Source organism: Nerophis lumbriciformis, linkage group LG35 (assembly GCF_033978685.3).
Source record: "Nerophis lumbriciformis linkage group LG35, RoL_Nlum_v2.1, whole genome shotgun sequence".
NCBI lineage: Eukaryota > Metazoa > Chordata > Actinopteri > Syngnathiformes > Syngnathidae > Nerophis > Nerophis lumbriciformis.
Window position 1 is genome coordinate 3,620,690 of NC_084582.2, and position 27,984 is coordinate 3,648,673.

General features: G+C 40.9%; 1 protein-coding gene across 2 annotated transcripts; it reads left to right on the top strand.

Annotated features, from left to right (window-relative positions):
- On the top strand, window positions 1-27,968 carry ogt.1 (O-linked N-acetylglucosamine (GlcNAc) transferase, tandem duplicate 1). Of its 2 annotated transcripts, none has more exons than XM_061927900.2 (22): window positions 1-351; window positions 8,481-8,661; window positions 8,928-9,171; window positions 9,290-9,358; window positions 12,632-12,748; window positions 12,838-12,917; window positions 13,113-13,308; window positions 13,401-13,541; window positions 13,650-13,750; window positions 13,979-14,132; window positions 14,459-14,560; window positions 17,481-17,660; window positions 17,887-18,045; window positions 18,138-18,227; window positions 25,073-25,198; window positions 25,318-25,488; window positions 25,582-25,698; window positions 25,794-25,964; window positions 26,126-26,278; window positions 26,374-26,626; window positions 26,741-26,864; window positions 26,952-27,968. In XM_061927900.2, exons 1-22 carry the CDS (start codon window positions 315-317, stop codon window positions 27,130-27,132), a joined length of 3,147 nt encoding a protein of 1,048 aa, XP_061783884.1. In that variant the 5' UTR covers window positions 1-314; the 3' UTR covers window positions 27,133-27,968. The 2 variants fall into 2 exon arrangements, with proteins under 2 accessions (XP_061783884.1, XP_061783885.1); XM_061927901.2 differs by having other exon boundaries at window positions 8,511-8,661.
- Window positions 27,969-27,984: the final 16 nt, after the last annotated feature.

Sequence of the window (27,984 nt, forward strand, 5' to 3'; positions counted from 1 at the left end):
CTTCGCCATTTTGTAATACCCGGTTGTCTTGTTGGGACGCAACATATAGCTTTAGCATTAAAAAAAAAAAACACGTCTAATGTTACTCTAAATCCTTATCGTGTGTCGGGTAGAATTCATGATTAGTTTAACAACCGCATGCTAACTACACCGTTCACTAACTAAATGTAGAGGCTCGCTGCTAGGCAAAGCAACGTGTTAGCCCCTGCTAGTGTCCGACAAAGACAACGCTTCTTCTTTTTTTTTCTCTTCCAACTGTGAACCTGCCGGCTGACACGTTGACGTCCACCGTGCAAGAGGCGAAGACCGAGGAGATGGCGAGCTCCGTGGGGAACGTGGCGGACAGCACAGGTTGGTGTCTTCCAAACAATAACATCAGTAAAATGGCGAGGAGCGGAGGACGAAGCCTTGTGAAAAACAACCATTCCTTGTACTCGCCTGTGAAGAAATGTCTTTTAAAAGCAACACATCAACATTTTAATTATACTGCAGTGATGTTTTGAAATCAATAATTTAGGCAAATATGTTATATCTATCGTAAAGGAGAAGCGCAGAGAGGGTGACTTGAATAGAATGCGCACACGCCATTTTAGCCTTTTCTGGTACAAATGGATGTCCGTATCTATTAACCGAAAAATGACAATTCTGATTTAGTTAAGCAATTATGTTATATTCATTGCAAATGATATGCGGAGAGGGTTTATAACAGTGTGACTTAGGTCCCGTTTATACTAAGGCTATGTCTACACTAGGGCTGCAACTAACGATTAATTTGATAATCGATTAATCTGTCGATTATTACTTCGATTAATCTGATAGAAGAGACAAACTACATTTTTATCCTTTCCAGTATTTTATTGAATAAAAAAACGCATACTGGCACCATGTTCAGGACATTGGGGATGCAGCAAACACCAATAATAACACAGAAATGTAACTCATCAAATCAGAACTGGATCAGATATTGTACACGTTTCTGTTGTGAATAATAAAAGATTAATTTTAGGCTGCCTCTGAATAATAGCATGAAATATTCCAGCACCTTCATAATGTTTAGTTATACTAAAGCGTCACTCAAATCTAAATACCGTATTTTCCGCACTATTAGCCGCACCTAAAAACCACAAATTTTCTCAAAAGCTGACAGTGCGGCTTATAACCCGGTGCGCTTTATATATGGATTAATATTAAGATTCATTTTCATAAAGTTTAGGTCTCGCAACTACGGTAAACAGCCGCCATCTTTTTTCCCCGTAGAAGAGGAAGCGCTTCTTCTTCTACGGTAAGCAACCGCCAAGGTAAGCACCCGCCCCCGTAGAAGAAGAAGCGCGCGGATATTATGTTTCATTTCATTTGTGTGTTTACATCTGTAAAGACCACAAAATGGCTCTTATTAAGAGACACGCGTACAACGCAGAATTCAAACTCAAGGCAATAAGTCACGCAGTAGAACACGGAAATAGAGCAGCAGCAAGAGAATTGAACATAAATGGTGCGTAGGTAGAGGAAGCAACAAGATGACCTGCGCCACTAAGACAGGGAGACAGCGCCGGACGACATACGCCAACATCTGCCAGTGGATTGTAAATGCCTGGGCAGATATATCGGTCTCAACTGTGGTCCGAGCTTTCCGGAAGACAGGATTCACGGAACTGCTGGACAACAACAGCGACACTGACTCTGATGACTTCGACGAGACGGAGCCGGCCATTTTGGATGCCGTATTCGCCCAACTTGTTAATTCAGACACTGAAGAAGAATTCGAGGGATTTATGGATGAGGAATAATTTCAGAAAGTGAGCTTTAAATGTTTATTTTGTGTGTTGTGTGACATTAACGTTCGAGCAACGTTGAGTTATTGATGTTGCTATTGCTCTGCAGTAATTTGAGTGTTACTATTTTTGTGATTGCACATTTGCACATTACATTTTGGGGGTGAACAGAGTTGTTAGAACGCTGGTTTGTAATATATTATTAAAGTTTGACTGACCTATCTGACTGTTTTTTTGACATTCCCTTTAGCGCAGCGTAGGCGCGGCTTATAACCCGGGGCGGCTTATAGGTGAACAAAGTTTTGAAATATGCCATTCATTGAAGGTGCGGCTAATAACCCGGGGCGGCTTATAGTGCGGAAAATACGGTATATTTATATACCGTATTTTCCGCACTATAAGGCGCACCGGATTATTAGCCGCACCTTCAATGAATGGCATATTTCATAACTTTGTCCACCAATAAGCCGCCCCGGACTATAAGCCGCGCCTACGCTGCGCTAAAGGGAATGTCAAAAAAACAGTCAGATAGGTCAGTCAAACTTTAATAATATATTAAAAACCAGCGTTCTAACAACTCTGTTCACTCCCAAAATGTACGCAAATGTGCAATCACAAACATAGTAAAATTCAAAATAGTGCAGAGCAATAGCAACATAATGTTGCTCGAACGTTAATGTCACAACACACAAAATAAACATAGCGCTCACTTTCTGAAGTTATTCTTCATTCGTAAATCCTTCGTCTTCGGTGTCCGAAGTGAAAAGTTGGGCAAATTTATGATCCACTGGCAGATGTTGGCGTCGTCTGGCGCTGCCTCCTCGTCTTAGTGAAGGTGTGTTCGCCTTCTGTCATCCATTGTTCCCACGCAGTTAGCAGTCTAGCTTCGAATGCCCTGTTGACACCAATATCTAGCGGCTGGAGGTCTTTTGTCAATCCACCCGGAATGACGGCGAGTATTGAATTAAGCGCGTAAGCGTGTCTCTCAATGTGCTGTTATGAGCTAGCAAATATAACAACTACACTACCCAGCATGCAACGATAGTTACGAGCATGCGCGGTAGCCCTGAGAAGCGTTGTATGCTGGGAGTTAGAATGTGGTTATGAGCACGCTGTGAGTAAACGTTGAGAACTCAGTTAACACGCCTCGTCTGCATTATTTATAATTAGACAGACAACACACTTAATAGGAGCCATTTTGGGGTCTTTACATAAACACACAAATGGAAATGAAACGTCACATATCCCAGCATGCACCGCGCGCTTCTTCTACGGGGAAAAAAGATGGCGGCTGTTTACCGTAGTTGCGAGACCTAAACTTTATGAAAATGAATCTTAATATTTATCCATATATAAAGCGCACCGGGTTATAAGGCGCACTGTCAGCTTTTGAGAAAATTTGTGGTTTTTAGGTGCGCCTTATAGTGCGGAAAATACGGTAGCTACATTGCTCCATTATGAAACCAACCTGAGATATTTCTGTCCGTTACGTTTATTTCGAAATTGTTAACCGTGCGTTTTGTCTCTCAAAACGGAGTCAAATGTGCCGGAGACACATTAATCAGCCCTGCGTTGCAACGAAGGCATAACGTTAACTTTACTCACAAAAAAAGCTGAACTCATGAATGCCTGTTGCCACTATGGACTTAAAAAGTTACGTACCGTGAGTTCTTCCCTTCATCCATGGCTCCAACATGTTTCCTTTTCAGGTGCTCCTGAACCAATGTTGTACTTCCGTGCCATTTTGCAGGAAACGGGCTTCTTTGAAGTCTTTAAAGTAAAGTGTTCCCACACTTTTGACGACTTAGGTCGTACACTTTTCTCCATTGAAGCTATAACCTCAAAATGTTTTTCCGCTGAACTATCGGTACTGTTTTCCTGCGGCATTTTTCGAATGTTTCCAGCAAAGGAGACGGCGTCGTCACGTGAGCTGTACATGACACATCATTGGCTAGCTTACCTCCGCCCTGGCACTGTTTTTGTACTTATTTTGATTATTGTTTCTCAGCTGTTTCTAAATGTTGCATTTTATAAATAAAGGTTTATGTAAATAAATAAAAAAGACTCCGCGCATGCGCATAGCATAGTTCCAACAAATCGATGACTAAATTAATCGCCAACTATTTTTATAATCGATTTAATCGATTAGTTGTTGCAGCCCTAGTCCACACTAAGCCGGATAACTCCTTAAACGAATAATTATTTAGCCTAAGCCCCGTTTCAGCCACACTAACACATCGTTTAAGGTGCCCCTCCTCGGACAATTTTTTTTACATGGGTAAGTGCGCCGTGTGTTTCTTGGATCTTCGGCTCTTGGCTTTGTATGGACTCATTGATCGTTTACAAACCGAGTTCGGAGAGGAAGTGACGCCAGAAAGACAGCTCCCCACACAGGAAGTGACATCAGAAAGAACGCGCCACAGCCAGCTTCATAACAAAGATGGAGGCGGATCATACAGACGCTTTTGGAAATTACAAATCAATACCTTAAGAGAAGGCGACGGGCGATTGCAGCTATTTGGGATACAACACATACGGCAAGAGAACTTTCGAATGTCCGGGTCAGCTGTGATTCTATTTACCGAAAAACTTCGTCCCTTCCCCCCGTGGATGTGATACAGGCAGGGTGTGACTAGAAATATTGCTTTATGGACCGCATGGTCATCAAGTGTTTTTGGACGACTGAAGGCACGCTTTGGTTCACTGCGCCACCCCATGGACATTAACCAGACTGACCTACCATTCGTTGTGTATGCTTGTTTTGTACTCCATAACTACTGTGAAGCCATGACGGAGCCACTTAACGAGCAGTCCGTGGTTGCCGCCTTGGAGTACGACCGCCATTTTCAGCCTCCAAGCACAGGCTGGATTGCAAAAATGGAAAATGAAGGCGAAGGTAAAAGAGTGACGAGTGTCCTGACCAGATATTTAGATCCCTAGATTAATTGTTGTAAATGTTCTTTATCGCATTGTATACTTTCTCATGTCGATTAAAGATTTGATTCATGTATGATGATACAGGTGTGATTCATTACAACAGGGCCACACAGCACACTGGATTCTAGTTAATTGAAATACCACAACATTGGATATTGTTCTGAACAATATCTAGACTAAAAACTGGATATTGTTCTGAACAATATCCAGTGTTGTGGTATTTCTATTACCGGTAACTGGAATCCAGTGTGCTGTTGGGCCCTATTGTAGTGAATCACACCTAAGCCATCATAAATTAATCAAATCTTTATTAGACACGTAAACAATGTGATAAAGAACATTTTACATCAATCAAGCCAGGGATCTAGATATGTGGTCAGGACACTCCTCACTCTTTTGCCTTCACCTTCGTTGTCCATTAGTTTTTGGTGACTTTATATACTCTGGACCTAGACGTTGAATCCGTGACATACATGGCGGACAATAACTGATACAGTCTGCTTTGCCAGTCCAAATGCATTCGCTGTTTTCCGTAGTTTCCCCTCGACGGCCAGGTAATACAAAGCACACGCTACCTTTTTTTTTATCACATCCATGGGAACTCGCATTCTTGTTGACTCTCCTTCGACAAATGGACAAAGTTTTTCGCTAAGTAGAATCACAGCTGAACTGGACATTCGAAAATTCTCTTGACGTCTGAGAAGTGTTGTATCCGAAATAGCTGAAATTGCTTTCTCTTAAGGTATTAATGTGTGATTTCCACAAGTGTCTGTACATGTAGAAGAAGGAGAAACACGGGCATGTCTGGATGACTCGCCTCCATCTTTCCAGTGGTTGGCCCCGGTCTTTCTGACTTCACTTCCTCACCGAACTCTGTTTGTAAACGATCAATGAGTCCATACAAAGCTAAGAGCCGGAGATTCAAGAAATACACAGCGCACTTACCCGTGTAAAAAAATATCCAAGGAGGGTTACCGTAAACGATGGTTTAGTGTGGCTGAAACGGGGCTTAGGCTAAATAATTATTTGTTTAAGGGGTTATCCGATAGGCTTAGTGTAGACATAGCCTTAAATAGAATGCGCACACACCATGTTCTGGTACATTTGGATGTCCGTAATTATTCGCTGAAGAATGTCACATCTGAATCTATTTAGCAGTTTCAAAATGGTGTGAAATCATAAGTACTGAAACTTCATGGTCTGAAAATCACTTTACTGCATGATGCAGATTGCTTAGCTATGATTTGTCCTTAATAATTCATGCACTTTTAAATCGACCTCCTTGCACTGAAAGAATACACTGGATTGAAATAACCTTGTCCTGTTTCGTAGCAGAGCAGCAAACCACAATAGCAGCACACAAGAATTTAACTTAAACCCTGAATGGCGACAGTACATGTCTAAATAAAATCTTAAGTAAATATGCAAATGTAAATAGACAGTGTGTTCATTACAGAATGTGCTACTATGTATGGAGAGTGTGTCTTGTGATTTTACATGTTCTCTTAGGCCATGTCCACACAAACACAGAGAGTTTCAAAAACACATATTTGGGGTTAAAACAATCTCCATCCACACAAGTATACTTTCAAAACTGTCTGTCTACACACAAACGCATACACTTGCTGTCATGCACATTTTGTCCAATCAGAAGCCTGAAAAAAGCAGCAATATCTGACTTGGTGGCATTACACCTCCTATTATGTTTATTTTGAACGACTTTAGATGTACAATGTACATTATCTTTGAAACCAGCCTGCACATACACAGAGCCCTGGGAACATTATTAAAGAGCGAATGCATACCTGTGCTGCTGAAACCCAACACTCATAGATTTATAATGTGTTCAGCAACATGGTGATGTATTACATGTGCAGTGAAGTGTACTTTATTTCTAAAATCAGCACGCACTTAAACAAGCCAAGGAAACCATTTTGCATGTTTAAGGGAATTCTAAAACATTTAATCATCGATATAGTGATATGGTACATGTGTAATGAAGTGTATATTGTCTTTAACATCAGTACACACAACAAGGAGGTCGCTTGGTTGCTTTTTACGCGCGGCTCAATCTACAAAAATGGAAGCAAGACATGTAAGTTAACGTCAGGATTTGTTGTTAAATAAAGACTAAAAACATAAGATAATGTTGCACCTTTGTTTTGACACAGAGCAAAAAGTCTTGAGGTTCGACAGCTATCGTATACCAAAACGGCTGACTGTCATTAGTGCCGGCGGGAGTGTCTCAAAGCCTTTTTTGATGTGTCTTTTGTATTAATGTTGAATGAAAATAGCAGCATGTTTACATTCAAACATACAGTAAAGTCATCTTATAGTGTGTTTAAAGCCAGCATGGCAGTGTTGTTGAGCTTGAAAATGACAGCGCATAACCGTGACGTCATCACAAGTCTCCGTTTGTGCCGTGTACACGCATACGCTAAGTGGAGAGTTTTGGATCTCTACACTCTGGGCAGCGTTTGTAAAAGTCTGCGTTTTTAAAGACAAAAGTATGTGTCTGCGTGTGGACAAGAGGCCTAAACGCAGAGATAAGTATGCGTTTATTAGGTATCTGTGTTCGTGTTGACATGGCCTTAGATTATATTCAATGTTGAGTTTTGGTAGTACAATAAATACTCTTGTTTTCAAATTATCAATCAAAATGATCATTATTTTTGCCATAATCGTCCAGCACTATTAGTGTTTCCTTGATTATAGCCAGAACACTCTTGTGGGTAGTACATTTCCGTTGAGTAGGGACGCTATTTCTTTTTAACGATTTGTATGAATATTACTGTATATTAGACCTAAACTGGTACTCAAATCTCAAGGGTACTTTAAAATCTGCAGTGCACAGAGACCGCAGTAAGTGAACCACGTAGTGGCGTGGTAACGCTGTGCTACAAACAACCACGGTAGTTTTATTAAGTACCGTAATGTAATAGTGTCAAGCATTTACCATGGGAAGCGGACTAATGCAGTGCTTCCTTCGGGCTGCTTCTCTGTCCTGTAACAATTGTTATTGTTGTTTATGTTGCACATGGATGTCTTTGAGTGACAGGCCGGAGGTCAGAGGTGACAGACTTAGACTAACTTTATTGATCCACAAGGGAAATTGTTCAAAGCATCAACTATGTATGTCTGTGTATCTTTATAAATATAACTGCCAACAAGCTGTGGGGAGGCTTGTAACTTATTTATGCTTACAACCTAAAGCATAACAACAAGCCAAGAGACAACTCGTATCGCAAAATACTTGTAAGTTACCGCACTCTCAAGTTGAGGTACCACTGTATTAGGTATATGATTTTAGGCTGTGCCCTTCCATGTTTTTCACATCATGCATGTATTTCCCCCTGCTATTTTGTCTTCATTTCTAAGTAAAACAGCAAGATGTTTTACTCAGATGCTTAGTAAGAACACTATGTATCTACTTCTATCAACTGATTGCTGTGCTGAACACATGAACTAAAATGAAGAGTCAGCATGCTCATTTTGTTCTGTGATCGATTATCTGCAGGTATATACTGTACATATTGTGCTTTTTTCATACCAAACCGTTCTTCATGCATAAATGATTATTGAAAAACGCAGGGGGTTTCTACTTTTTGATATATTGCTAAAAAAATAAAACTTGAGTTGTTTATGTATCATATTTTCATATATTGTATACATTTTTGTTTAGATTTATTTTTCATTTGTCTGCCATTTTCCCATCCATCACATCTAACGTCTTGTTTTCCCCCTGCTCCTCGGGCTGTGTTGGTGCTCCAGAACCGACAAAACGTATGCTTTCCTTCCAAGGGTTGGCTGAGCTGGCACACCGGGAATATCAGTCAGGAGACTTTGAGGCAGCAGAGCGCCATTGCATGCAGCTATGGCGTCAGGAGCCTGATAACACGGGCGTGCTGCTGCTCCTGTCCTCCATTCACTTCCAGTGCAGAAGGCTTGACAGGTGAGGTGTGGGCGGTGGGCAACTGATGCAGTATGGTTGCAGGATACGCAGTGAAGGGATTCATGGCTAACTTGCCATCAAAAATTACTGAGTTGCTTTTGAGTATGTTCATGGTCAGTAGCTATCTGCACTGCAAAGTGCTTTGCCACCAATTACAGTATTACTTAATGATGAGTCTTACCAATCAATGGCAGTGTGGTTGCAACAACCGTGCCACCTCTTCACTTTTGGACTTTGACCTATCTGTACCAATCCCAACCCAACAGGTCTGCCCACTTCAGTACGCTGGCCATCAAACAGAATCCAATGCTAGCAGAGGCGTACTCCAACCTCGGGAACGTGTACAAGGAGCGAGGGCAACTTCAGGAAGCCATCGAACATTACCGCCATGCTCTGCGACTGAAACCAGATTTCATAGACGGCTACATCAACCTTGCGGCAGCTCTGGTCGCTGCCGGGGACATGGAGGGAGCAGTGCAGGCTTATGTGTCTGCCTTACAGTATAACCCTGTGAGTCAGACGCTGCATATTGCAATCAGCGGACAGTCTCAGTAGCTCTTGTAAACACATTTGCACTCAAAACATTTGCTTGCACTATTTATAGTAACAACTTTTTTTCCCTCCACAGGATCTGTATTGTGTGCGCAGTGACTTGGGTAACTTGCTTAAAGCACTTGGACGCTTGGAAGAGGCAAAGGTATGTCACCCATATCTGGTATTTGAGATGATGTGGTGGTGTCTTTTGTTTGTTTTAATTTTAGCGTCCCTCCCCCAACTAAAGAAATATAGTTTTTTTTTCCCTCATTATTTTAAAAATGTTGCCACCAACTGGAGTAATATCCCTTTTTGGCAAGCTAATTTTCACAGAACGCAGACATTTTCCCTCTCAAAGCAGTAGTGTGCTTCACATACATATTACAAAGGGATGTTTTGGACTACATACAGGATATTTTTTCACTTTTATGATTAAAAATTAGTTTCATTGCATTTGAATAATCTTAGGTCACCACGGTAGACCTCCTAAATTTTCCCCAAACTTGTATATTACCTCCAATTCCCTTATGGTCTACCTAGACCTTGTACAAGAGGTCATCCCCCACCCTTAGGAAGAAAGGCTCGAGAAAGTTAAATGCTTGTCATAGGCAATTCACTTTATGCATTTGACTATTGATTCTGGAGGGAAAATGCTGGCTCGGTCTGTGGTGAATATATGAACTGATGAGAAACTAGTTAATATTTGCAGTGCTAAAGATAAGATGGTTTGTAACCTCGCCACTAAACTCCAGTGTTGTGTAAACTGCCACAATAAGTTCTGAGTCCATTGATATTGCACTTGCTTCCCTTTACCTTGCCTGGAGTACTGTTAAACTATTTGCCACTTCAGCTCTTTTTATGTTTATATGGGGCTCCCTGGATTGGGTCAAATCTGGAGGTGTAGTTTGTCGTGGTTACAGGCCATCTTATTTCATGCTAGATGGTGGGGTTGAGGAGTGGGGATGGAGCATCAGGGAGTGACAAACTCCTCTGCTCTGTCGCTCTGCCCCCCGCGCGCTTGCTGAGGATTGGTGGAGTCTGCGCAGCAAGAGCTGTCTTCCTGACCGTTCAGTCGTTCCAGAAAAGTACTGGAGACCTCTCCCGCAGTTCTCCATGATTATATATTTTAGTCTTTAACTGTAACTGCTAGTCTTATCTGTAATAGCTGGTAAATGTGCAGTGCAAATTAATATCTCCGGTACCTTTCAATGGTGCCTCCATTCGTTGTCAGGAAGACAGCTTGCAATCTGTACTCCACCGCCTGCGTCAGATGCGTTGCTAGGACAGTCGTGCGCAGCAACAGCGATGACTTCTTCATTTCAGAGCTGTGGAGACTTCTAGATCCAAATAAACCACAGACTTTTTTTCCCCGCCCCATTGGCCAGGATTCAAGAGAGCAAGCCAGGACAAAGCATTTTAAGTATTAAATATTTCCTGAAAATGTTAATATGGAAAACCAATGATTAATTCTTCTTTCATTTTGCTTCAGACATGTAAGTTCCCCAAAAAATTGGGATCAGTTCATTTGGTTAAGATCAAGCCAGTAACTGCCCTCCTGTAGGAACAATTAAAAAGTAAATATTTTACTGACATCTTGAATCAAATGCAACAAAGCCTTTCTTCCCCCTCCAAACTACCCCAAAACATTCTTGTTTTTTTGTTTTGTTTTTGGTCAAAACCGAAATTTTTTGCATGTACAAAGACTAGACCGTTAAATCTGTTGTGTTTTGGAAAACCTTATTGCATTTCCATATTTGAACACAAATGCATTGTTTATCAAATTTACTAACGATGTTGTTTCTGATTTTGTCTCTTTTGGTTTTTCCTCAACTGAAATTGTTGTATAGAAGGTTTCAGGTGGGTGACACTATTCCTGCGTAGGTCCGGGCGGAAAGGAACACTAGGGGCAGCCTCAGTCTTCTCTTCTTCCAGCCAGCCGCGGCCACCACTCTGACAAAGTCCAAAAATATGGTAACGGGTTTGTAACTGCCAGCAAAAGAAAAACCACCTTCACGATTGAGCTCCTCTGTCTTGTGGCATCTTTTGAAGAGCAAATGAAAAAAAGTAGCTAAAGAAATGACAGTAAGCATTTTTAAGATATGCTTATACTAATTACTGAGTTCCATATTAACTAAAGAGAAACTTGGATTTGGAAGCAATAATGGTGATAAACATGTAAGAATCCTCTAACTCTTATGTTGTTTGTTTTTCCTGTTTTGTTTTATTTTTTCCTTCTTTATTAAGTTGCAGTGCTCTGATGATGCAGATAGTGCGCTGTGAGTCTGCAGTAGCGCAAGGGCTGCGCAGCGATACCTTCTTCTGAGCCACTAAAAAGGCAGAGCGCGCCAGCGTGCGATCCAAACCCCAATCCTTATGGCCTCTCGGTTGCAGACCTTCCTACCCTTACAACCAGCCTCGCTCCCAAATGCCCCCATTAACCAATACATTTTGAAGGGGAGACATGGATTGGCCTCGTAAAATTTTGCCATCATAGTGATTTAAATGAACACTTTCCTGTCAACTACACAAGATCCCAGGATTTGACAACATTTTTCACAGTACCTGTTTTTTCCCCCCAAAAAGCTGGTGGGTGTTAGTGTGTGCCAGTCTGGTGGCAGGTTCTCTGCCACGGGTTGTCGGTCTGCAGCTGTTGCACCAGGCCATAGAGCGAGCGAAGCGGCAAAGCAATGGCCTTTGCCAGGAGCAAGGCTGCGCAAGCGTCATGGTGCATTGTGGCGGTGATTGTGGCAAAACATACACCCCGCGCGCCTGCGTTTATTTGTTGCGCATGCATTACAGGGACCATCACCTGCACAAACTGTCCACCATCCCAGGTTGTGAAATATCATGCCATGTGACTAATTCATAGCTCGGTTGGTAGAGCAGCCGTGCCAGCAACTTGAGGGTTCGAGGTTCGATCCCCGCTTCTGCCATCCTAGTCACAGCTGTTGTGTCCTTGGGCAAGATACTTCACCCATCTGCCCACATTGATTTAAATGTAACTTAGATATGTAAAGCGCTATGTAAATATAATTCACTTCACATGCATTTTAATAATTTAGATGGTTGATTTGTAGCTTATCAGTGTAGTGTACAGAAAAGTGTTGCCACTGTTTTGTTTTAATATGTGGCCATAACTGCAAGATGGTGGCCAATGTGTGGGTGTTGGTTGGATCTGCGCAGCGTAGGAAAAGCAATGCAGCTTAGCGCGGCAGTTATGCGCATGCGAGCCCATGCTGTAGACTCACTTTTTGTTGTACTGGGGAATTGTCACTAATTTTGCTTTCTCTGCTCTTTTTTTGTTTTTGTTTTTCTTTCTTTTATTCTATTTATTTTACTTCAATCCCTTACCTTCCCCCCTCTTTACTATACATCTCTCTTTCTACCTATTATTTTCCTTTTTTGTGTTTTTTTTTTTTTCCATTGGAAACTCAAGGCTTGCTACCTGAAAGCCATTGAGACTCAGCCCAACTTCGCAGTAGCTTGGAGCAATCTGGGCTGTGTGTTCAATGCCCAGGGAGAAATATGGCTGGCCATACACCATTTTGAAAAGGTCAGTTGCTTTCCCTGTGATGTATTTTGTAGTCTCTCATCCTGTAACTCTATATTTCAGTCTCATTTATGCTCTGTATCAAATTTAAGGCTGTGACGTTGGACCCAAATTTCCTCGACGCTTACATCAATTTAGGAAATGTTTTAAAGGAAGCCCGAATCTTTGACAGGTCTGTTTTTTTAAGTTGTGAATTACTACATGTATGTGTTCTGTCTTCAGTGTCTTAGCGTCACAACACATTTGACAATGATTGTAATTCATATCAATAGTAAAAGGTGTTTACATTGCAGCTGTATTAAAAGGTAACAAATGGTATTTTTTTACAGCTAACCACAATATTAATTAAGTATCTTTTATGTTTCAGAGCTGTGGCTGGATATTTGAGAGCCCTCAGTCTTAGTCCAAACCATGCCGTTGTACACGGAAACTTGGCCTGTGTCTACTATGAACAGGGCCTTATTGACCTGGCTATTGACACTTACCGCCGAGCTATTGAGCTTCAACCCCACTTCCCAGATGCTTATTGTAATTTGGCAAATGCCCTGAAGGAGAAAGGCAATGTAAGGCAACTACTCTTAAATACATTCTTACATTAACGTGTAGTAGTCTGGAGAAGCGTTTGTATTACTGAATTGGTGAACATCTTTCTCAGGTGTCTGAAGCAGAAGAGTGCTACAACACAGCCTTGCGTTTGTGCCCGACCCATGCAGACTCCCTTAACAACTTGGCCAATATCAAACGTGAGCAAGGCAACATTGAGGAGGCTGTTCAGCTATACAGGAAAGCCCTAGAGGTACTGTATAGTAGTACATTTATAATTGATAAGATTTTATTATCATGTAATATTTATCCAGTTAAATTCGGTCATCACAAAGTCTGCAAATTTCATGCGTTTTTTTAGGTGTTCCCCGAATTTGCTGCAGCTCACTCCAACCTTGCCAGTGTCCTCCAGCAGCAGGGTAAACTCCAGGAGGCTCTCATGCACTACAAGGAAGCTATCAGGTTTGCAATTTTGCTCAGCAGTTCTCAGTTCTTACAATATGGAATAACTATTAGATTGTGCCAAAACCTGATTGTATTCTGTTGTTACAAGCCATTGTAACCATTGTACATTGCCTCGCATGTTTCATTGTGACTTTATTTTAATAACTTCTTTACTGGATGTAGCTTTTCACAGACTGTGTGTGTGTGTGTTCTCATAAGCTGTTAACACTAGCTTTTTGATTTTAGAATCAGCCCCACATTTGCAGATGCCTACTCAAATATGGGAAACACGCTGAAAGAGATGCAAGATGTACAAGGAGCGCTCCAGTGCTATACACGTGCCATACAGATCAACCCTGCTTTTGCTGATGCTCACAGCAATTTGGCGTCAATACACAAAGTAAGCATTATTAGCCCTTTCGTTGACTGTAGAAACTCATACTGTCTGAAATGTTTACATTGTGTTATGCACAGTGTGCAACACAATGTGAAACACAGACATTGTGCACTGTTATTAAAAGTTTTGTTGTGATTATTTATAACCGTAAGATTGTCCTTTTTGCTGACTTTTGAACTTTGCTACTACAAAAAAAGCAAAAGGCAGGCACAGCACTGCTCGTTTGTGTTTGAAAATAAAATAAAATAATTTAATTTATAAATAAAAAATACGCTTTAAGCTAAGCAGAGCAGTTTCTCATGTATTCTAATGTTTGTCTTTGCTCTTAGGATTCTGGAAACATTCCAGAGGCCATTGCTTCTTATCGCACAGCCTTGAAACTCAAGCCTGATTTCCCTGATGCATACTGTAACTTGGCACATTGCTTGCAGGTTTGTCTGGTTAATAATGACTTCCATTTTGATATGACAGCATATTTCCCCCTCGTTTTAAAACATTCATTTTCGTGTCAAAAAATATTACTTCCGCATTTTTAAAATGAATTATTGTAGTGTGTAAGGACGGGAGTCAAAGGAGGTCATAAGATGGTGCTGATTGTTTTAATGACATTGAGTTTTTGTTTTCTTACCAGCAATCAAGCTGTATATTTACATTTGTGGCTTCTCAGCGCAACACCACCAGAAATGTTGTTCCGGGAAAACCCGTTCGACCAGAACTCTCTTAACAGGAACTAAAGTTCCGTGGGTGAATTATGTAAACCCTCTATAATATCGAAAAATAGGCTTTAAACAACATTTCTAGAACACTCGCCTCAGCCGCAAGTATTCGCTGTTCCTCTTGCCTAAACACCGCATTGAATTGCATTACAGGCAGACAGGGGCACCAAAACAAGCTTGCTTGTTAGTATAGTTGGCGTCATCCAGCTAACTTACTTGTTGTCATCTGCTTTCGCTCTGCGAGCCACATCATTGACAACTTTCTACTTTGATGCTAATCATTTTTGGATGATTGCAATCTGAACAATTAGTTTCTAACCAGTTGTAGTTTTAGAGCATTTCTTAGTAGGCAGCGAGAAGGTATATTTTTGACGTGACGGATGTAAACAAAGGTCACGACACCGGAAGTGTATTACCCGAGGACTATAGGATAGAGTTGCCAATTGGGAAATGCTTTCTGAGTTCTTTGCATGCATGTTGTATAATTTTAAATTACATTTTCAATGCATGTTCTCCCCGTGACTGCGTGGGTTCCCTCCGGGTACTCTGGCTTCCTCCCATATCCAAAAACATGCACCTGGGGATAGGTTGATTGGCAACACTAAATTGGCCCTAGTGTTTGAATGTGAGTGTGAATGTTGTCTGTCTGTGTTGGCCCTGCGATGAGGTGGCGACTTGTCTAGGGTAGGGATGTCCCGATCCAGGTTTTTGCACTTCCGATCCGATACCGATATTGTTTTTGCACTTCCGATCCGATACCGATCCTGACCGATACTGGCCTATCCGAGCATGTATTAAAGTTATTTAGCCTACTTAGTTGTCAGAATCATGTTGAAAAGGGTTTTAGTACTCTTGATAACAACTAGCCAGCTGAATTAGGGGAGTTTGAATAATACACAATGGTTGGTAACAAGAAACTGACCTGTTTATTCAAGGATATACACAAAATAGACAAAATTATACATGACAAACAGAAATGGCATCATTGAAACTATGGCTGGGCGATATGGCCTTTTTTTAATATTGCGATATTTTAAGGCCATATTGCAATACACGATATATATCTCGATATTTTGCCTTAGCCTTGAATGAACACTTGATGCATATAATCACAGCAGTATGATGATTCTATGTGTTTTGATTGATTGATTGAGACTTTTATTAGTAGGTTGCACAGTGAAGTACATATTCCGTACAATTGACCACTAAATGGTAACGCCCCAAAATGTTTTTCAACTTGTTTAAGTCAGGGTCCACTTAAATTGCTTCATGATACAGATATATACTATCAGATATATACTATCATCATAATACAGTCATCACACAAGATAATCACATTGAATTATTTACATTATTTATAATCCGGGGTGTGGAGGGGGGCGCCGGATGTAAGTGTCAAAAAGACAGCCAAAAGAGTTTGATATGAGAATAAATCTAAAGTTAAAATATAGGGTAGAAATGCACCCATTTGAAGGATATGTAGTCTTGATTTTCAAAATTTTCTTTCAAGGCTTGCATGTCTACATTAAAACATTCTTCTTTATAATGCATTAATATATGCTACTTTTAAACTTTCATGCAGAGAAGGAAATCACAACTAAATAGATCACAAATTTTTTCAGACGGTGTTGATCTGGAAATTTTTGCCTCAGCATTTTGATGGTGTGGGCGTGTGGCACCGAAAGGAGATAAGCGTCTCGACAGACATTACAATATTTGGACAATGATGACGAAAACGGTTTTCTCTGTCGTGTCCGTGTGTCGAAAATTGTTATGCGCTTATTTTTTTTATTTGATTTTGTGCGTGGCATAGATTTGCCGTGCGCAGAGGACGTTTGAGCAGGCGTGCACCTTAGCGGCTGCGCTAGCATCACAGCTAACGTTAGCCATGCTGCTACCTCTCTGCTCGGGGAGGACGTATACGTATGTGACGTATGTAAGAAGGTGCGCTCGCTGTCTGTGAGAGGGAGACACAGGAAAGAGTGAGAAGAGCCTGTCGTGTAATGCCAGCAGCTAAATGCAACTGCGTGAGATTCCACAGACCTGTGGATGTGTTGGTGTGCTGGAAAATGCGGAACGGAAATTACGGAGCAACATAAAAGTGGAATGTATTATTTAAATCGGTGCGTTGGCAAACACGGACCGGAGTTTTTTTTTTAAACTGGATCTGGATCAGCATTTTCCCATGCCTTGCCGATACGCATTTTTTGGCAAATATCGGCGGCCGATCCGATCCAAATATCGGATCGGGACATCCCTAGTCCAGGGTGTACCCCGGCTTCCGCCCGAATGCAGCTCAGATAGTCTCCAGCACCCCCCGCGACCCTGAAAGGGACAAGCGGTAAAAAATGGATGGATGGATGATAATGTTAGTAAATTATCTACTAAAATAAACTAAAAATTAGTAAGTGTCAAAAAGACAGTCAAAAGAGATTAGTAAATGAGAATAAAGTAAATTATAGTCTACAAAATGCACCCAATTGCAAAAAATGAAATCTTGACTATCCTAAAAAAATGTTGGGCTTGTGTGGCAGCACTTTGTGCCTATGGAAATGTTCCTCTTTTTTTCTTCTTTTTTCCTCAAAGGGTGCTCACATAACTGTATTTTAATTTAGATGTTTCTCATCTCTTTTAGATTGTGTGCGATTGGACAGATTATGATGATCGGATGAAAAAGCTTGTGAGCATTGTTGCTGACCAGCTTGAAAAGAATCGCTTGCCTTCAGTGCACCCTCATCACAGTATGCTGTACCCACTCTCTCACGGCTTCCGCAAGGCCATTGCTGAGCGCCATGGAAACCTTTGCCTGGACAAGGTACACACTCTCTTCAAAGCAAGTAACCTTTAAGTTGTTTATTGGGGTGGTGGGCTTGGCGGAAGTGATTAGTGGCACTTTTTGCAGCGATGAGGGGTTAGTGATGGATAGGGCTGGATGGACAAGGGTACACTAAATGACAATGGGAATTATGTCCACTGAAACCAGCTAGTAAGTATTCTGCAAGGATGATTAAGTATGTTCTAAACATGTGCCTATTCTTCAGATCAATGCATTGCACAAACCCACTTACGAGCATCCTAAAGATTTGAAGGCCAGCGGTGGACGTCTGCGTGTTGGTTACGTCAGCTCAGACTTTGGCAACCATCCGACGTCACACTTGATGCAGTCCATTCCCGGGATGCATAATCCTGAGAAATTTGAGGTGAAATATCCTTATTGTAAATTTTGTTTTGGACATTTACTTAAATAATTTTTCAAATAATGATGTGCATTAATATAAGTCTGTTTTTCAAGGTGTTTTGTTACGCTCTGAGCCCTGATGACAGTACCAACTTCAGAGTCAAAGTTGTGGCAGAAGCTCATAATTTCACAGACCTCTCACAGGTAACTGTTGCTGTGTTTCCGATGACCTTATATTTCTTTATTGATAACTTCACAAGTCTCATCTGAGCATAGTGCTCACCAGTGATTTGATCAAATTGACTCAACCGGTGACTCGGAAAACTCCATGACAGTCTATTGAAAAACACAATGTCCTTGCCTTGTTTTCATTCCAATTTTCACACTTGAATGTTAAACAACAAAATGTTGTACATCAAACTAAAAGTCTTTCAAAGGTCATCGTATCTGCTTAGTCATCATTCAAAGTCAGGTCAACATAAATTAATCTCATGTGTAATTGCAAGCATACTATATTCTAAACTTATCTTTTTTGAATGGGAATATTTAATAAGCAATTCTTTAAGGCAGTCTAAATCGTAACAGCCCCTGTACTACAACTTCCTAAAGAACCCACCAGCTAGGGAAAGGCAATATAGCCTGAAATCTGTATTTTACACTATTTTATTTGGTATATAAGTAACAACACCATTTCAAAACAGGTCCTAGTTGGCTGCTGATGTGTACAGTAATATTGTATCGTTTCCTATATTCATTTATCTACTTGTTCATTTACTGTTATTAGTCTGTCCAAGATCAATAAATTATAAATTTTTTGATTACAATTATAATGAGACAAAAACACAGGATGGAGGTCTAATACTATATTTTAAACTAATCTTTTTTGAGTGGGATTATTTAATAAGAAATTCTTTAAGGCAGTCTAAATCGTAACAGCCCCTGTACTACAACTTCCTGAAGAACCCGCCAGCTAGGGAAAGGCAATATGGCCTGAAATCTGTATTTTAAACATTTTATGTGGTATATAAGTAAAAACACCATTTCAAAACAGGTTAATACAGTCCTAATTTGGCTGCTGATGTGTACAGTAATATTGTATCGTTTCCTATATTCATTTATCAAAAATATAATAATTACTCGTTCATTTACTGTTATTAGTCTGTTCAAAATCATTAAATTAATAAAATTTTTGATTACAATTATAATCAGACAAAAACACAGGATGGAGGTCTAATAAAATCAAATAAATATTTAAATGATTTCCTATTGTTGGCTCTGATTTAAATTTTTGATTTTGCTCTTAAAGTCTTCCTGTGTCCAGGCACTTATTTCTTGAGTATGTAAACAAAAACGATACATGTTTTGTGATATTGATCTGATCTATTCACTGTAGTATTGCCCATATAATATAAAGATTGACCAATTTTTTTTTCAGGCAACTCTTTGCAAGCAGGGCAAAACGGGCTGGTGTTTGAGCAGTGTTTATAACCATCTGCTTGACTAACTATTTGTTTAAATACTATATACTGGTATCTTATGTTTATGTATTGTATCGGCTGATATAGTTCTATTGTAGATGTTAGTAAATTTAAAAAAAGACAAGATACCGATAAAAAGAGGCCCAGACCGATATACAGTACGTCAAAATGCCAAATATTGGCGCCGATAATACTTGGTATTCGAGGTGTAGCAATTTGTTTTAACGATCCGATTTGAATCATAGTTTGATGTTGTTGATACGATTTAGGGACGATATTAGTTTTAGAACGATTCGATCTGAAACGATTCCGTGAGTTGCAATCAATTCAATAACTTTTTAGCAAAAACAAAAAGCTACAACACAACAACTATAAGCCAAAAACAAACAAAATAAAGACACAAGGGAAGTGACAGCGCACAAGTTTTGGTGAGGAATCTCAATGGCTCAGGCAGAAAGTTGAAAACGGTGTAATGAAAGAAGTTGGAAAAGTAAGTAAAGTGTAACCACTTTTTCAGTCATTAATAACTTTTTACTTTTTCAGTAATACTAATATACTATGTCCATTACACTGTTAACCTCCCGCCTCAGCTTGGTCGCTCTGCGAAACTTGCTCAGCTGTCACTTCTGCTGTGTTTGTTTGTTTGTTTGTTTGGCTTAAAGTTGTATTGCGGCTTTTTATTATTGTGTTGTCGCGTTTTTATTTAATAATAATAATACATTTTACTTACTCAAGGACACCGTATAAAGTCAAAACAATAAAATAAATTGGATAAAAACAACAACAACAAAGATCGATAAGATTTACAATGAATAAGCAGTCAGGAATAGGTGTGTTTTGAGTCTTGATTTGAAGAGGGATATTGAGTCTAAGTTACGAAGGTCTGGTGGTAATGAGTTCCAAAGATGAGGGGCAGAGTGGCTGAAAGCTCCGGCACCCACGGTGGACAGTTTAAATAAGGGGACAGTGTGATGGATGGATGAAGAAGATCTTAGGGAACGTGAGGGCGTGGCGACATGGAGCAGGTCAGAGATATGACGGAGAGAGGTTATGGATAGCTTTGAAAGTGAAGACAATTATTTTAAAGTGGATACAGTGTTTGATGGGTAGCCAGTGGAGTTACTGCAGAACAGGGGTGATGTGCTGGATTGAAGGGGTTCTGGTGATTATACGGGCTGAAGAGTTCTGGAGAAGCTGAAGTTTGTGAAGTGACTTGTGAGGGACACCAAACAGGAGAGAGTTGCAGTAGTCCATGCGAGAGTGACAAGGCTATGGACTAATATGGCAGCAGTATGTGGTGTAAGGGATGGGCGAAGTCGATAAATGTTTTGTAGATGAAAGTAAGCAAACCGGGTAATGTTGTTTATGTGGGCTTGAAAGGAGAGTGCTGTCGAGGATGACACCCAGACTCTTGACTTGGGAGGGGGGGGGGACAGAGGAATTGCCGAGAGTAACGGACAAGCTGTTGGTTTTGGCGAGAATGGATTTTATACCTACAAGTAGGGGTGTAACGGTACGTGTATTTGTATTGAACCGTTTCGGTACGGGGGTTCCGGTTCGGTTCGCGGGTATACCGAACGAGTTTCCACATGGACATATTAAGTAGCGTAACGCACGTTGTGTGAACAATGCACACCGAGGCACAACACACGGCATGCTAGCAGCTAACGGGCTACGATAGACTGACCATACGTCCTCTTTTCACCGGACATGTTCTCTTTTGCGGAGCTGTCAGGGCGGAGTTTCTTAAATGCCTCAAATGTCCGGCATTTTGAGTTAGGGTTGCGTGTATTTTCAATGTACGTTCAGGGTTAAGAAGGGGTTAAAAACAAAACAAATTGTGCGAGCAGCAGCATTCGTGAGAGAGGGGCAGAGACAGAGAGAGCGAGAGAGTTATGATAAATGCGCATGTGTCGGCAGGCTCTGCTTTTTATCCATAGATTTATCAGATTTAATTTTTTATTATCTATAGCAGGGGTGTCAAAAGTGTGCCCCGAAGGCCATTTGCGGCTCACAGCTAATGTTTTAAAGGCCCACGGCACATTCTAAAAATACTATTAAGATAAACAAAAACATAACAAAAGTGAAATAAAAAAGCTTAAAGGTTAAATGTAATTTAGAAAAAGTTGCAATGTTGACTAATAAAACAAAGCTGTTTTTTTTCTTTCTTTTGTCATTGCTCAAAACATAATATTGAATCAAAATCAATATTATGAATTATTGACCTATCCAAGGTTCCGATTACTTCACATCAAATATTCTACTAAGAAAAATATTTTTGGTGGAAGATTTTGCAAATTTGGTAAATAAATAACCCAAAAATGTATATTTTGTTGTTTTCTTACTGTACCTAAACTGAACCGAACCGTGACCTCTAAACCGAGGTACGTACCGAACCGAAATGTTTGTGTACCATTACACCCCTACCTACAAGTAAGATTTCGGTTTTATTACTATTGAGTTGAAGGAAATTGGATGAGAACCACTGCTTCAATTCTCTGAGACAGTCTGTAAGGGAAGAAGGAGGAAGCGAAGCAGTTGGTTTGGTTGAGACGTAGAGCTGGGTGTCATCCGCATAACAGAGAAAATGTATTTTAAATGTACGGAAAAAATTGCCAAGGGGAAGAATGTAAATGATAAAAACCAGGGGACCAAGAACAGAGCCCTGGGGCACACCAGAGGAAACAGGAGACGGAGGGGATTTGAATGAACGGAGTTGAACAAACTGAGTGCGGTCGGAGAGATATGATCTAAATCAGTGAAGGGGTGTGCTTGTGATGCCAATACTGTGCAATCTATGAAGGAGGACAGTGTGTGAAATGGTATCAAAGGCTGCAGTGAGATCTAAGAGGATTAAGATAGTGAGAAGACCAGAATCAGCTGCCAGGAGAAGATCGTTTGTGATTTTTACAAGTGCTGTTTCAGTGCTGTGCAGGGGGCGGAAACCAGACTGGAATTGTTCATATAGGTTATTTAACTGTAGGTGGGAGTGAAGTTGGGAGGAGACAGTTTTTTCGAGGTTTTTTGAGATGAATGGCAGATTTGAAATGGAACGAAGACTATTAAAATTATTTGGATCTGAGCCTAGTTTTTTCAAAATTGGTGTTATTTGTTGTGGCTTTTGCAGTTATGCTGTAGCTGGAAATTTTTGTGTTTTGCTTTTTGATAGTGTTGTGGCGTTTGCATGTGTTGTGAGCTTTTTCGGCCTCCGTAGGTATCTGCCATTCTTGTTTTGATGACTGGTAGCATCAGGCAGACAGACTTCAGTAACATTTAACGTCCTCATTATTAAAAAAGTGCTTCATATAAAGTTTGCCATGTTTTTTTTTTTCTAGTATTGATAAAATCGATATATTGCCTTTTAAAACAAAGTTGGGTCGATGCTTATCTTCCGGAAGGCCAACATGCTGCGCACAGGTCAAAGTACCGTATTTTCCGCACTATAAGGCGCACCGGATTATTAGCCGCACCTTCAATGAATTGCATATTTCATAACTTTGTCCACCAATAAGCCGCCCCGGATTATAAGCCGCGCCTACGCTGCGCTAAAGGGAATGTCAAAAAAACAGTCAGATAGTTCAGTCAAACTTTAATAATGTATTGAAAACCAGCGTTCTAACAACTCTGTCCCAAAATGTACGCAAATGTGCAATCACAAACATAGTAAAATTCAAAATGGTGTAGAGCAATAGCAACATAATGTTGCTCGAACGTTAATGTCACAACACACAAAATAAACATAGCGCTCACTTTCTGAAGTTATTCTTCATTCGTAAATCCTTCGAATTCTTCGTCTTCGGTGTCCGAATTGAAAAGTTGCGCAAGCGTGGGATCCAAAATGGCCGGTTCCGTCTCGTCGAAGTCATCGGAGTCAGTGTCGCTGTTGTTGTCCAGTAGTTCTGTGAATCCTGCCTTCCGGAAAGCTCGGACCACAGCTGTGACCGAAATATCTGCCCAGGCATTTACGATCCACTGGCAAATGTTGGCGTATGTCGTCCGGCGTTGTCTGCCTGTTTTAGTGAAGGTGTGTTCGCCTTCGGTCATCCATTGTTCCCACGCCGTTCGCAGTCGTGATTTGAATGCCCTGTTGACACCAATATCCAGCGGTTGGAGTTCTTTGGTTAATCCACCCGGAATGACGGCGAGTGTTGTATTTGTGTGCTTCACTTGTTTTTTGACACCATCTGTGATGTGGGCGCGCATAGAGTCGTATATCAACATGGACGGAGCTGTGTGAAAAAAGCCACCCGGCCTCTTCGCGTAAACTTCCCTTAACCACTCGCTCATCTTTTCTTCATCCATCCATCCCTTCGAGTTAGCTTTTATGATGACGCCGGCTGGAAAGGTCTCTTTTGGCAAGGTCTTCCTTTTGAATATCACCATGGGAGGAAGTTTCTGGCCATTAGCATGGCAAGCTAGAACCACAGTGAAGGACGACTTCTCATTCCCTGTGGTGCGAATATTCACCGTACGTGCATTTTGTAGTCTGGTCTTTATAGATGTAAACACACAAAGGAAATGAAACGAAATATCCGCGCGCTTCTTTTTCTTCCGGGGGCGGGTGGTAGCTTACAGTAGAAGAAGAAGCGCTTCCTGTTCTATGGGGGCGGGTGCTTACCTTGGCGGTTGCTTGCGTAGAAGAAGAAGCGCTTCCTGTTCTACCGGGAAAAAAGATGGCGGCTGTTTACCGAAGTTGCGAGATCGAAACTTTATGAAAATGAATCGTAATATTAATCCATATATAAAGCGCACCGGGTTATAAGGCGCACTGTCAGCTTTTGAGATAATTTGTGGTTTTTAGGTGCGCCTTATAGTGCGGAAAATACGGTAGTAGAATCTTAGAAGTATAAATCGATTCATCGCTAGCGTGGCTTATTTTATCTTCCTACGATGTGTAGTGTAGCATGTTTTATCTGTTCTCGTCCTTCAGTGATACCTGTACTCAACGCAGCTTATTTGCTGCCATGGAAGCGAGGATTGCTGTCTTGGAAGCAGCTTTGCATTGTGGAGGGACATTAACTTAGCTTGGTAGCAAAGACACATCAGTATACTGCGCTGATGCTATTTAAATGTATTCTTGTCCTCAGTAAGGTAAGCTAACGAAGCATGCGCATGAATCGTATTGTAAACGTTCATGGCTCTCGCGTTGTTTTAAAGACAAACTGTCAACTAATTGCTAATTTTGCGCAATACCCGGTCAATTTTTCTACAATTGATTAACCTATAAATACATAGCTGACTTTTATCAGGGTGTTTAGAGCTTGTCCAACCGGTAGGAGGCCATGGGAAAGACCCAGGACACGTTGGAGAGACTGCCTCCCAGCTGGACTGGGAGGGCCTCGGGATCCCCCTGGAAGAGCTGGACAAAGTAGCTGGGGAGAGGGAGGTCTGGGTTTTACTGCATAGGCTGCTGCCCCTGCGACCCAGCTCCACATAGCTGGAAGAAGATGGATAGATAGATGGAGGGATTTGTAATGGCTGCTACCTACACAGCTAAATCGCTCACTTGTCAACCCAGATGTCCGGTCGCATCGGTTTATTTTACAACCCTAATAATATCCTTATTTGCAGATTCCTTGCAATGGAAAGGCAGCTGATCGCATTCACCAAGATGGGGTCCACATTCTGGTTAACATGAATGGATATACCAAGGGAGCCAGAAATGAGCTGTTTGCTCTACGCGCTGCTCCTATTCAGGTAATATATGGATTTAAAAAAATTCATAGTGTAATTTTAGGATTGAGTCTCTTAAGGGTGAATATTATACTGCTTCCAGTTTATTTTAAAATCTTTTTGTATTCTTTATTCTGTGACAGACAATGTGGCTGGGTTACCCTGGAACCAGCGGTGCACCCTTCATGGACTACATCGTCAGTGACAAGGAGACATCACCTCTTGAAGTAATCGAGCAATATTCCGAGAAGGTTGCCTACATGCCACATACATTTTTCATTGGAGATCATGCCAACATGTTTCCTCATCTCAAGGTTTGTTCTCCCTGTGACTCTCATACATTTTTAGTTTTTTGCAGTTTTTAAAAAATATACAAAAAATACATTTAAGTACTTGTTTACCCACAGAAAAAAGCAGTGATTGATTTCAAATCAAATGGACACATCTTTGACAACCGCATTGTTCTTAACGGTATTGATCTGAAGGCCTTCTTGGACAGTCTGCCAGATGTAAAAGTGATTAAGGTAGTTATTTTGTTGTTGTATTAAATGTGCTTTAGTGTGAGTGAATCATGTAAACTTTGGTTGAGCAGTAATGTTGAAACTGTTCTCTTGGCCAGATGAAATGTGACATCAATCAGGAACCAGCCGCAGACACAAATGGAGCTTTGTCAATGCCCGTGATCCCAATGAATACAGCTGCAGAAGCAATTATCAACATGATCAACCAAGGTCAAATACAGGTCACCATCAACAGCTTTACTGTCAGCAACGGCCTTGCCACCACCCAGGTATGCACGACAAGCCGAATTCGACTTGTAAATGTTCATAATACTGCTTCTTGTCTGCTTGGCTATGGCAGTGGAGATAAAGAAACGGTGGGGAGAGAATGTATTTGCTAATTGAACACTATATGTCATATTTACAAGTAAGATTTTTACCCCCATTTCAGATCAATAACAAAGCTGCCACGGGGGAAGAAGTTCCACGCACAATTGTTGTGACGACTCGCTCCCAGTATGGTCTTCCAGAGGACTCCATTGTTTACTGCAACTTCAACCAACTCTACAAGATTGACCCACCAACCCTTCAGATGTGGGCCAATGTAAGCTTGATCTGCTATACCTTCCTATCACATATTCATGATAAGTGGTGGTCTCTTAGTTCGGTTGTGTATTTAAAAAAAAATCCTTTCTACAGATCCTAAAACGTGTACCCAACAGTGTATTGTGGCTCCTTCGGTTCCCAGCTGTGGGCGAGCCCAACATCCAGCAGTATGCTCAGAACATGGGTCTTCCAGGTTCACGCATCATCTTCTCTCCAGTGGCCCCCAAAGAAGAACATGTTAGGAGGGGGCAGCTGGCTGATGTGTGCTTAGACACACCTCTGTGCAATGGTCACACCACAGGCATGGATGTTCTCTGGGCTGGAACACCTATGGTCACCATGCCAGGTAGGGCTTCTCATTGATGATTCAGATACAAATATAAACACACTTTTTCAAAGCAGAATGCACACAGTGTATAACAAATCAAGATCCATTCTTTATTTTAAACCTCTTCTCCAGGTGAAACTCTTGCCTCGCGAGTGGCTGCTTCACAACTCAGCTGCCTTGGCTGTCCGGAACTCATTGCCCATACACGGCAGGACTATGAAGATGTAGCAGTCAAGTTGGGATCTGACATGGAATAGTACGAAGAAATTTATTACGACTTGGAAAAGTCAATATTCTATTCTTTTTGTCGATTCTTTCTCCTAATTGCATTTACTTCTTGCAGCTTGAAGATGATTAGGGCACGTGTTTGGAAGCAGCGCATCTGTAGTCCTCTCTTCAACACCAAGCAGTACACTATTGAACTGGAGAGACTCTATCTGCAGATGTGGGAGCACCATAGCAACGGCAACAAGCCAGAGCACATCTTTAAAGTCCACACAGTAGAAAGCAGCGACAATGCCTAAACTGGAAAGTCCACAACCTTCCCCTAACTTAACAATACTACCACAGATATAAACTTTCCCACAATCATTTTTCCAAAAATCATAAGCATCTTAGTTTGAAAGGATGTTTTGACCTTTCTGTTAAAGCACTGTTTTTTCACGTCCTTTGACTTTTATTTGGGACTCAATGGATCTTCACACAAACACACATTTATCCCCCATCATCACGTTGCATCGCTTGATCGTGTATCCTCAGCTAGAAACTTTCAGTTTTGAGACTATCTTGGAAAGCATGAGAGACTTAAGTACCCGTGATAGATTACTTGGATCAATAGTCCCTCCTCAACCTCCTCCTGCTTTCCATGTGTTGTGTGAACAGGACCTGTTTCAGTTTGTGGAGAAATTGCCTAACCCTAATAGTTATATTTATAATTGGATTAAAGATATTGGGGGCTTTTTTGTATGATAGTGTTGCGCCATGGATATTGTAAGTCTTTAGTTCACTCACCTTGAACCTATAATTTTAACACCAATTGCATCTGGTCTCTTCTCCCAAGATATTTAATTATAATAATGAAGAGGATGTAAAACATTTTTAAGAAATGACTTCCTCTCCTTGACAATTTAGCTGTTGTCCTGTTTTGATGTTACACTGCTTAATAACTAATGGTCATTTGGATGAAGTTCAAGTTCTAAACCTTATAGCTAAGAGCAGATTAAGCAGGTCTTAAATCACTGAAGGAACGGCCTAGGTAAGTATTTTCTTAGCAGTTTTGTTTTTGTAAAGTCTGAGTTTATGCTGTCAATTATGATTTGCTCTGAATATTGGGGAAAAAAATAAAGATGGCAATTTGCAATGTCTTGCACCCGTCA

Bases quoted from the DNA above. Each gene is read 5' to 3' on its own strand.
- ogt.1 (XM_061927900.2), top strand. From the start codon at position 315: ATGGCGAGCTCCGTGGGGAACGTGGCGGACAGCACAG. The intron at 14,133-14,458 runs GTAAGCATTATT...CTTTGCTCTTAG, and splicing joins ATTTGGCGTCAATACACAAA to GATTCTGGAAACATTCCAGA. The intron at 26,865-26,951 runs GTACGAAGAAAT...TACTTCTTGCAG, and splicing joins TTGGGATCTGACATGGAATA to CTTGAAGATGATTAGGGCAC.